This window comes from Equus quagga, unplaced genomic scaffold, assembly GCF_021613505.1.
Source record: "Equus quagga isolate Etosha38 unplaced genomic scaffold, UCLA_HA_Equagga_1.0 203_RagTag, whole genome shotgun sequence".
Taxonomy (NCBI): domain Eukaryota; kingdom Metazoa; phylum Chordata; class Mammalia; order Perissodactyla; family Equidae; genus Equus; species Equus quagga.
Window position 1 is genome coordinate 3,804,538 of NW_025798627.1, and position 12,265 is coordinate 3,816,802.

Genomic DNA, 12,265 nt, shown 5'->3' on the forward strand with positions numbered 1-12,265 from the left:
CCTCCATCACTTCTGTTCTCTCTCCTTTTCAGCCAAGTTACTTCAAAACTTCATTCCGCTCAAATTTTTTCCTAACTCCTGACTTCTACCCTTCCCTCTACTTCTCAGCAGATGATTTTTGCTTTCTACATCATGGAGAAAATGAAAATCACTTTTTGGGAATGCCCCCAACTGCATACCAGCAAAGTCCCCCACACTCACACCTCCCCTCATCCTTCCCTCCACCTTCTTTTTACAATGTGTCCTTAAAAAGTGTCTCTTCGTCTGAAGTAATTCTATCTCCCTTTTACTTTTTCCTTTGTTTTCATCCTTTTCCTTCCCATTTGTATTTAAACACAAACAAAACCCTCTTGTTTGAAAAGATAAAGTCCTTCTCTCTGTGGCTTCCCTCAGTCCCCACTCTATGTCTCTTGTTCAGAACTCAAACTTCTTGCAGATTTGTCTGCACTGGCAGTCTCTCTCCCTTTGCTTCTCAAACCTCTGGTGTCTGGGTTCACATCCTCCTACCTCATTGTCCTGAAATCCCTTTGCCATGTTCACTGACGATTTCCTTGTTGCTCTATCCATTGGATACTTTTAAATCCTTAGATTACTTACTTTCCAAAGACTTTGACCCCATTGACCATAGTCTCCTCCTTGAAATCTTGTTTTCTTTGATCTCCATGAGTCTATACTCTTAGTTCCCAATTGCCTCTGGCCACTTCTTCTCAGTTCTCTTTGTAGGGTCCCCTTCTGTCCAACTCTTAAATATTAGGTTTTTTAAAAAATACTAGAGTCTGTTCTGTTCCTGTTCTGCACACTCCCTGAGCCATCTCATCTATGCTCATGAATTTGAATGTCATTTATATGTTAATGAGTCTCAAATCCACGTCCCTAGCTCAGAAATGATCTTCTGAGCTTCAACTAATATGTACAACATCTACTGGCCATAAATATATTTACACGTCTTAGAGGGATCTCACAGTCACTGTGTCCCACTCCAGACTCCTCACTTTCTCTTTAAAGCCTCCTCCTCCGCTTCTTTCCTCTCCCTCACCATCCATACAGGTATCCAAAGCAGTAAAAGGATCCTCACCCTTATTTCTTTCTTTGAAACATCCACATCTTAGCGAAACCACCTCCCGACTATCTCCTGAATCTGTCCACTTCGCTCTATTACCTTCATGAGTCCATTTCCGGCCACCATCATCTCTCACTGAACTCTTGTAATAGGCTCCCAGTAGGTCTCTCTCTTGCCTCCAGTCTTGCCTTTCTCCTCTCCTTCCACCAGAATAAAGCAAGGGTGATCTTTCTAAAATGCAAATGTGATCCTGTCATTCCTCCTCCTCCTCTTTCTTCTTTGTCTTCAGTTTTCCTCCTTTTTTTAAAGGACTGAAAAAATTTTTTTAATGTCGTAAAATATACATAACATAAAATTCACAATTTTGACCAGTTTTAAGTGTATAGTTCATTGGCACAAAGTACATTCACATTGTTGTGCAGCCATTGCTACCATCCATCTCCAGAACTTTTTTCATCTTGCAAAACTGAAACTCTATACCCTTTAAACAATAATTCATCATTTGCCCCTACCTCTAATCCCTGGCAACCACCATTCTGTCTATAAGAATTTGACTACTCTACATTCCTGATGTGAGTGGAATTTTACAGTATTTGTCCTTTTGTGACTGGCTAGTTTCAGTCAGCATAATGCCTTCCTGGTTCATCCATGTTGTAGCATGTGACAGAATTTCCTTCCTTTTTAAGGCTAAATAATATTCCCATTGTATCCAGCAATAATGGACCGGCTAAAAAACTGGGGGGAATCTGCAGTGGAATACTACGCAGTGTCAAAAAGAATGAGTGCACGATATGAACCCATCTCTGAGATACACTGTGAGCAGGAAAAGCAAATTACAGAATAGGTTGTATAGTATGCAGGCATTTGTATAACTAAAAGAGACATATATGTCTATTTATGTATAGACGTTTCTGGAAGTCTGCCAAAGAAACTAGTAACACTGGTTGCCTCTGGGGAGGTGAGAGGCAGGTCAGAAATGGAAGGAAGACTTCTTGTGTAAAATTTTGTTCTACTTGAGCATTTGTTCCACACACTTGTATAACTGTAAAAAATAAATATTAGTATGTAGGCTATGAAAAAAAATCCAATTGTCTGTATTCCTACATTTTGTTTATTCATCTATCTGTGGACACTTGGGTTGCTTCCACCATTTGGTTATTATGAATAATGTTGCCATAAATGTAGTTTACAAATAACTGTTTCTGTCCCTGCTTTCAGTTCTTTTGGGCGTATACCCGGAAGTGGAATTACTGGATCATATGGTTATTCTATTTTTAACTTTTTGAGGAACTGCCATACTGTTTTCCATAGTGGCTGCACCATTTTGCATTCCCACCAGTAGTGTATAAGGGTTCCAATTTTCTATATCCTCATCAACGTTTGTTAGTGTCCATTTTTTTTTGGATAATACCCATGCTGATGGATGTAAAACGGCATCTCATTGTGGTTTTGATTTACATTCCCTAATGATTAGTGATGTAGAGCATCTTTTCATGTGCTGATAGGCCGTTTGTATATCTTCTTTGGTAAAATGTCTGTTCAAGTCCTTTGCCTTTTTTTTTTTTTTTTTTGCTGAGGAAGATGCACCATGAACTAACATCTGTTGCCAATCTCCCTCTTTTTGCTGAGGCAGATTTGTCCTGAGCTAACATCTGCTGCCAATCCTCCTCTATTTTGTATGTGAGCTGCTGCCACAGCATGACCACTGATGAGTGGTATAGGTCTGCACCTGGTAAACCAACCGGGGCTGCCGAAGTGGAGTGTGCCAAACTTAACCACTAGGCCACTGGGGCTGTCCCACTTTTGCCATTTTTTGAATCAGGTTATTTATTTGTTGTTGAGTTTTAGGAATTTTCTATATATTCTGCATATTAATCTCTTATCAGATATGTGATTTGCAAATATTTGCTCTCATTCTGTGGTCTGCCTTTGTACTCTGTTGATAGTGTCCTTTGATATACAAAGGTTTTAAATTTTGATGAAGTCCAGTTTGTCTATTTTTTCTTTTGTAGGTTGCGCAACTGGTGTCATATCCAAGAAATCATTGCCAAATCCAATGTCATAAAGCTTTCCTCCTGCGTTTTCTTCTAAGAATTTTATAGTTTTAGATCTTACATTTAGGACTTCTAACCACTTTTAGTTAATTTTTGTATATGGTATTAGGTAAGGGTCCAACTTCATTCTTTTGCATGTGTATATCCAGTTTTCCCAGCTCCATTTGTTGGAAAGACACTGTTTAGATTACCGTAGCTTTGTAGTAAGTTTTGAAATCAGAAAGTTTGAGTCCTCCAAATTTGTCCTTTTCCAAGAGTGCTTTGCCTATTCCGAGTCTCTTGAAATTCCATACGAATTTTAGAATGGGATCTGGTCATTTCTTAACATAAACTTTCAGTGGAGGTCAGTTGCCCTTGCAGTCTAAACTCCGTGTCACGTTTGAGACAGTCCTTGAGGATACAGCACCGGCTTACCACCTCAGCTGCATCTCTACATTCTCTCTAACTCCCTTTACCCAAATCTACTCTGCAACCTATCAGAACCATTTTCAGTTCTTCCAGCAGCCACCTACCCCTGTCTCAGGCCTTTTTACGTAATCTGCTTTCTACCTGCAACACTGTTTGGCCATGTCATTTTCCTTCAGACCTCAGCTTTCAAATCCCTTCCACATCTTCTTGAGAAAATAGTTGGCGCTTTGAGTTTTCCCTGCCGACTCTCATTCCCATCGTTGAGTCCACTGCCTTATAACCGCTTCTTTGAATACTCCCTTCACCTGTGCTGAAGGGATAGTGTCTTGGTCACATTTGTATGCCTAGTGCCTGGCACAACACCATCTGAGAATGTTGGTTTACATGAATTCTTGAAGGTTCTTTTTCTGGTATTCTTCCAAGGGATAGTTTTTGGGAAAAGTCAAGAAAACAACAGGAACTGAAAGCACACGGATAACAGAAAAAAGGTGTTAACGGGTCCCCATCTTTGCATCATTTCATTTCTCTAGTCCTCGGGGACCTTCTAGGCACACAGTTAAATGAGGGGTTAAGCCAGGGGTCCGGAGCACCCAGCTAAGTTACAAGGAGGGTGCAGAAGTGTGACAATCAGTAATCACACAGTATTGACCCTTCCAGGCAGAAGGAGACGCACCCACCGCCTGCAGCGCCCACCGCGCCCCGCGGCCCCACAGCACAGGCGCAGAGGCGCCACCGCGCGCCGGGGAAAGCACTTCCTGCGGGGCCGCGGGGCTCGTTCCCGCTTGAGGTACCAGGAGCCGCAGGGGACCGGAAATGGAAACTGCACCGGCCCGTTGCCTAGCAACGAACGCGGCCGGAACGCTAGACGGCCGGGCGCGGAGGGAGCAGGGACTGCAGGCGGGTCCCGGGCGACGTCTTGTCCGAGGGGCTCCCGGGGCCACCGGGCAGGAGCATCCCGGGGGCGCCCCGCCGCCGCCGCGTCCTCGCAGCCATGAGCAGCCAGCAGGTGAGAGGGCGGCTCCTCGCCAGGCTCGCCCCGCCGCGAAGCTTCCCGCGCGTTTCCAAAATGATGGAAACCCGAGTCCTCCGGACTCCCCAGTTGTGAGCTCGTGGGGTACAGCTTCCTTCACCCCAGTTCCCATCTGGGATGCTGAGCGCTGTCCGTGGAAACTCTTTTGTTTCCTTCCCGGCCGTTCGTCCTTGGTGTTGCCATAACAACCAAACAGATCAGTCGAGCGGGGCGCCAGCAGTTTAAACTACAGCCCGAGTGTCCCGGCGTGCTAAGGGTGGGGGCGTTTGGGTTGGGGAGGCTCGCTGGGGAGTTGGCTCTGGTGTTGGAATCTAAGCTCATTCCTAGCTGTGTGACTTTGGGCGAATCACTTAGTCTTTTTAAGCCTTCGTTCCCTTTTTTGCAGGGGGAAAAATCAGAACAACTTCCCCTCCTTTCTAAGGTTGTTATAAAGTTCAAATAAGATAAGATACCTTACCATACCATACCATATCATTACCATACCATACCATACGTGAAAGAGTTTGGTAAGTGGCAAATGGAATTTCTTCCTAAGAAAATATCACCAAGGCATGTAATAAAGAATGCATGTTGCACTAGCTTCTTTTTAGAACTCTTTCTTGATTGAACTTAAGACCAGCTGTAAACAAAAGGAAAGAGGAACAATGGTCAAACTTTGTAATGCCCGACGAAATGGGGAGGCATTAGGCGTGGGCATTGTTCTGGCTATAGCTAGAATGCAACTCTAGCTCTCTATATGGAAAGGGCCCCGTGAGCATCTTGGCACTGAATGGGAAACATTTACTTTTCAGCCTGCACATTTTGCTTAGTTTCTTTGTTTTGATGCTACACTATAATTCTTTCCTTTTCGATATTTCATATTTTTTTTGTAGTATTGCAGTTTATTGTGAAAACACTGTTAAAAGGTGATTCATTCGCCTATCCATTGGGTTGTAGATTGCTAACAGGAAATGTCAAAACCCTAATTCATTAGTTAATCAAATAAGTAATTAACCTCTAAATGATCAGGACAATTTAGTTTTAGCCTTTTATTGAAATGGGTAATAAATTGAGAACTAAGAAACACTGATTTACTTACCATATAACTAGTAATTAGTAGTAAAAGAACAAATGAACAAACAAAAAATAACAAAAAAATCGAGACGGGTAACTGAAAAACTCAGCAATTAGGTTAATAGACTGCACTAGTGATTTTTTTCTGTGACATTTGAAGTCCTTTTAAAAAAGTTTGTTATCATCACCATCCATTTACATTAAGCAACTTATTTCCTTGATGCCCCTATTAGTCTTTGGCCTAATCTTGAACCATATTGTATGTTGTTGAAATTAAAAATACATGTTTACTATATTTGCAGTGGTATTTCTGAATAGCCATTATTTTGCAAAGCCCATAATTGACCAATTTACAGCTAAAAAGCATCCACTAAACATCTATTGGCAATTAAGTTTTAAGTTCCGATTTATCTTAATAAAAGTGATGTTTGGAAATGACACCGCTCATCCCTCTCCTGCACAGAGGGCCCTGGATGCTTGAAAAGGCAGTGGGATCTTGGAAGAATGGGCCTGAGCCCGTCTAGGATGATTTCCATTTTCTACATACTATTTTTAAACAGCAGAGGTCCCTCTCTCGCTGCTTTGGTTGATCTGTAATTTTCAAACTCTTGATACTTTCATTTATGCTCATTTAGAGCATAGTTTTCCTTTTGAAAGGATGAAAGTTTTAATATTTTAACCTAAAACAAATGGAATGGATTGAACTTTTGGTAATGCCATTTTTATGTGATGTTTACTTATGTATTTATTTAGTTTGAAAAAGTGAGCAGGTGCTAAAATCATGTTTGCTGATGGAGATTTTAACGTATGCATCTTGTTAGCGGAAGGTTGAGCGTGACAGGGCATTTTTCAGGAATAGCAGTCTGAGCTCTTAAATTAGGTGTTTAAAAGAAATATAAATCTTTTACAACTGCTCATTTCATTTTTTAAAATTAGTTAAACCATAAAATAAGGCATCTTGAGTTTCAGTTGCAGTACTTTCAGGGGTTTAAAGATGCAAATATCCAAAGACCACGAAGCTCCCTACAAATCCACTACAGATTGTGGGCAGAGAAGAGGAAAAAGCTGTCAGCATATCTCTACTCTAGCACTTTTTCTAGTTGTTAAATTGAGTAGTTTTGCATTTATATGATGCTCATTCTGTTTTCCTTCACATCTTGTTGATGTCATTGCTTAAAAAGGAGGTCAGAGTGAAAACAGTTGGATAGGAGGCCAACAGCATGGTGATATCTTTAACAACCATAACTCAAGCATACGCCAACTGCATATGTTTAAATCAACTGTATTAAATTTGAGAGGTTATTGTTGATTTAACCAGACAACTTCATAAGATTATTGTTGATTTAACCAGACACATTAATAGGTTCTGGTCATTTGATTAGAATGGTTAAATTTGGAGTATACCAGGTTTACCCTTTCAATAGACTCGTGGTTGAAAATCAGCAAAATGAAATCTAAATGCACAACTAGGCTGCTCAAGGAAGACCTAGACTCTTCAGCAATTTTAATTTTGGTTATGTAAAATTATATCAGTCAGGATCCCAACAGAAAACAGATGGCAAGCTCAAAAGGATTTGATTGAAGACAACTTATAAGAAGACCATTTGCAGAGGTGTGTGCAAGGTTACAGGAAGGAACCAACAGGGATGAGGAAGCACTTAAGGATTAACAGCAATAGGAAGCCATTACCATTCCTAGGCCTGACGGGTCAAAGAAACTGAACACCATTCTCAGAACCTAGTGAGAGCTGGGGGCTTGGAATGGTAGCTTCCTGACAGGAGCTGAGCTATGGAAGAATTCAGCCACTGTCAGAACTTTGGGAAATGGAGTACAGGAAAGAAATAGCCAAAACCCTTTCTCCTCCTGCTCTCTAGACTGCTACTAGTGCCTCTCAATGCTTAATCCCCACCAGAAGCCAAAGGACTGGGAGCCCAGATGATGCCCATACATAGAATTCAGACTTCCAGGCACAGAGCAAGAAGAAAAGCACGGAGACCTGACTGGGCCAACCAAAAATTGACCATCACAGAAATGATTATAAGTAAATACAGCTTTATAGACATTTCCATTTACAAATCAATTGGGATTAAAAGTTTGTAAGTCAATCATTTAGATCCTATGATGCACTTTCCATTCAAAATCTTTATACCTAAGACTAAGTCCAGCAAAAGATGCATAAGACCCTTATAAATGATATTATAAAATGTTTTTGAAGGATACACTCTCAGGATCTGAATAAAGAAATAGATTGTATTCATGAAAAAGAAGGGTCAGTATCATAATGATATCAATTTCCTCCAAATTATTCTAGAAATTTAATGTGTTTCTATCAAAATCCCCAAAAGTTTCATGCAGTGTGGATTATAAAATTAACATGGTAGAGGAAATGTCAAGATTGCGTATGATAACTTTTGAGAATAGTAAGATAGAGAGAATTGCCTTACAGCTCTCAAGACCTATTGTGAAGTCGTAGTAGTTTAGACAATGCAATACAATTTGTTTACAGATAGACAGATATACCAATGGAATTAAATAAAAGGACAAAAGCAGATATGCCCATACACACATGTTGTAAATATATATTATATACACACACTATATTGTGCATGTGAGATACAAGAATTGTGTGTGTATGTACTAAGATATATGGCAAAAGATGTTTACTGAAACATCTTTTGTAAAAGAGAGACATTGGAAACAAACTAAATGTTCATTCACAAGAGAATGGAATGGATAAATTGTTTTATATTCCTATAGTAGAACTCTATACAGCTGTGAAAATCAGTGAGGAAAGTATCAATGTGGGAAGTGAGAAGCTACCTGCTGGGATGCTGAAAGGTCGGAAAGGAAGTCTCCCTCTGTGATGTAAGGGGAACTTGCTGGAAAGCTACCTTTAGGGATGCTGCAGAAACCTGCTGGAGGGTGTCTGGCACTGGGTCAGCCACACAGCACAACTTGCGAAGGTGCCCAAGGGCAGGGATGCTGACTGCTGGCAGCCACGTCATGGGAGCAACAAGAAAAAGCACTGGAACCAGGAAGAAAGGTCTCTTCCTCTTACAGTGTCCCTTTTGAATCCTCCTGATATTGTGCCACCTGGAGAAATGTTTGCACAAAGCAGGACAAAAAGCATGAATCTGATGATGAGAGGCAAGAAATTGATAAGTGGCCAAAGCATAACTCATATTATCTGTTTTGTAAATCAAAGTATCATTCTCAACAGTGCTTCCTCTTACCTAGATGAAATTCTTACCATGGAATTATTCTCTATTGCAAAGAAGGTAAAGGTAGTCTTCTCTGAAAGTTACTGCTAAAAAGTACAAATGATGCTACAGTAACTTGAGGGTGCGTTAACCTGAATACATTGTCACCCTAGGAAGGGAGCATTCTGGAAAAAAAATGAAGTTTTAGTCATGGAGAAGGGAGGTGGAATTGAGTAAACTTTGGACACCGATTAGATCCAGATAAATTCCCAGAAGAAGATATCACCAGTTCCCCACTGAATTGTCTTGGCACTCTTGTTAAAAATCAACTGCCGATAAATGTATGGGTTTATTTCTGAACTCCCAGTTCTATTCCTTCGGTCTTTATGTTTATCCTTATGCAGTCTTCATTACTGTAGCTGTGTAGTAAGCTGTGAAATCTGAAAGTGTGAGTCTGCCAACGTTTTTCTCCTTTTCCAAAATTGTTTGGCTGTTCTGGGTCTCTTACACTTCCATGTGAATTTTATGATTAACTTGTTACTTCCTACAAAAAAAAGTGGTTGGGATTTTGACAGGGAGTGTGTTGAATCTGTAGATTATTTTGAGGAGTCTTCCAATCCATAAGCATGAGGTATCTTTCCATTTATTAAGGTCTTCTTTAATTTCTTTCAGTAATGTTTTATAGCTTTCATTGTACAAGTCTTACACTTATTTTATTAAATTTATTTCTAAGTATTTTATCCTTTTTCATGCTATTGTAAATGGATTCATTTCTTAATTTCAATTTTGGATTGTTCATTGCTAGTGTCTAGAAATACAGTTGATGTTTCTGTATTAATCCTGTATCCTGCAACCTTGCTGAACTTGTTCATTAGCTCTAATAATTTTTGTGGATTTCTTATGATTTTCTGCACACAATATTATATCATCTGTAGAGTATGTTTTGGAATATTTTGGATGATATATGCTTTCGAAAGCATTTATCTACTCTGTAGATATTTGGTTGACTCTGTAAAATTTGGTTGACTGAATAAGTTTTAACATTAACAGAATAAACAGTTTTGGGTTTTTTTTGTATTTTTCATGCAGGATAAATCAGCCAGCAAAGGAAAACCCAAGATACCAGTAAGGTTTTTACCACAGTTATCTACGGTAATTTACCAATATATTATCATAGTGTACTGCTTTTATGATAATGTTATTTACTAGTTTTCGAACTTATAACTTACTGAATTTCTGATTTTAAATTCTGTGCTCCATTTAATTCTTTTTTGATGGGGAACATCTATAAGGTACATGTCTTAGGAAAATAACTATCTTAAAGTAACTGTAAGCTATAATTACCTAGTATGTACAGAATATTTGAGTATTCTGAAAAAAGAATTGTGAAGATGTGCTAACAGAAGCAGTGTTGAAGTCAGGAAATGAGGACTTGGGTTACAGCTTTGTCACTAATGGCTCTGTGACTTGTGGGGAGTCACTTACTTCTCTGAGCTCCAGTTTCTGAGTGTGATAATGAGCTGATTTGATGAACTTGGGGAGATGCGTCTTCCAGTGCTAAAATGCTGTGCTACAGAAGATTTCTTAGATCTTGGCATCCTTTTACATTGTTTTGACTTTAGATTATCATTGTCCTATGGAAGAAGTAGTTAATAGACATTTTCAGTTAATAAAGTGCTGATAAGTTAGATTTTACTGCAATAAAATTTACTGTCTAATAATTATGTTGAGTTTAGTGCCTCTAAGTTGCTCTCTTGTGACTCCTGGAAGTTAAGTTTAAGTGGAGGTTCAATGCAAACGTTATTTGCTTTGCAACATGTTTTAAAAGCTCAGAATGACTATAAAATGGAATCTGCGTTGCTTTATACAGAGAAGAGTCCTAATAATTTGAAATGAAAGATTCTCTCAGGTTAAAAAAACTCAAATGAAAATTTTTAGGTGAATGTTCTTGAACATTTCAAAGTACATGTTTTAATTGTGAACCTATTTTTTTTTTTTTAAAGATTGGCACCTGAGCTATGGTCTATTGCCAGTCTTCTTTTTTCTTTTCTTCTTCTTCTCCCCAAAGCCCTCCACTTGTATATTCTAGTTGTGAGTGCCTCTGGTTGTGGCATGTGGGACGCTGCCTTAGTGTGGCCTGATGAGCAGTGCCATGTCCACGCCCAGGATACGAACCAGCGAAACCCTGGGCCGCCGAAGCGGAGTGCGCGAACTTAACCACTCAGCCACGGGGCTGGCCCCCAATTGTGAACCTGTTTGTATCGATAATGCCAAGTTTGTCACACCATATTCTATAAAATAAAATCATAGCTTTTGTATTTAGTTCTCAAATATTTAAGTTTCTAGATTAAAAGACAAAGACCTGAAGTGGAATAGACATTTTTTCTCTTTAAAAGTTTCACAAATTTTAAAACTGAAAAAAAAATTACTTAGTTTTTTTTATGTTACTAGTATGTAGGTTTAGAAATAGCAACTAAATTGAAATTTATTTACTGAATAAATATTCAGAGGCTGAGTTGAATAATCCTTTCTAACCAGTGAGCCATGTAATTGCCTAAAATGCTTACGTTGGCTGATTTAAACCTTATCCTGTGTCATATTTACTGTATCTTTCAATTTTTCTTCCATATTGTTTGAATTTTGTCTTTTAAGATAAATAATATTTTAAGAGAGATTTAAAAAGTAATCCATTGATTAAAAAATTATTTTCATTTGAATGTTAAGGTTTGCCCTCAGATGAAATTTTCCTGCAGTAGTTAAGACCTAGAGAGATTTCATTACAGAACTTCCTGCTTCCAGAGGTGATCCTTGTTGCTGAATCAAGGGTGACCCAGCATTGGTGGCTCCCAGCCTCTGTGATCTGGACACCTGATTCTCACCCTTTTTGCACACCTTACTCAAAGCACTCTCAGGAATCTTAAATCCTTTATGGAGCAAGACGAGAGAGGAACAATGGAAGGGCAGACAGAAGGAGGGAAGAGCACTGATTTTTAAGTTGCCTTAGCTTGTTTTCCTGTGACAGAGAGCCTGAAGAAAGGACTTGTGCACAGTTTCTTTGGGAGGTGATCCCCGGAAGTGGGAGTGAGGGGTTCGGGAGAGTAAAACTAGGAAGAAGTAGAAACCATTACGAGGATGTGTTGTTGGTTGTCACACTTAGGCAACTGGAGTGACTCTGCCATGACCTTCTGAGTTGCTTCTAGAATGCTTCCTGGAATTATCCACCTGAGGATGGTCAGGGTGGTAGCATTTATCTGTGAGCTCTCATCCCACACTGGTAGAGTTTGCTCCTGAGAATCCTAACTCACCCACTTATGGCTGCTCATGTGTGTGTGCAGAGTGGGCTACTCTGAGAACTCCATGCTATGGCCTTGGAGAAGCCCCACAGCAGAAAGAAAAAGACCTTTTCTTGAGGTGAAACACTGTCATTCCTACATGAATTGAAGCCAGCACAGAACTGTTC

General features: G+C 39.6%; 1 protein-coding gene across 1 annotated transcript in view; it reads left to right on the forward strand.

Moving 5' to 3' along the window:
• The first annotated feature begins 4,402 nt into the window (after nt 1-4,402).
• Nucleotides 4,403-12,265, forward strand: part of LOC124233445 (dynein axonemal heavy chain 7-like) — a 234,964-nt gene continuing 227,101 nt past the window's right edge. The window contains exons 1-2 of the mRNA XM_046650549.1: nt 4,403-4,528; nt 9,895-9,957. Of these exons, the coding sequence (XP_046506505.1) occupies nt 4,514-4,528; nt 9,895-9,957 (78 nt within the window). The 5' untranslated portion in view covers nt 4,403-4,513. The remainder of the gene's footprint in view (nt 4,529-9,894; nt 9,958-12,265) is intronic.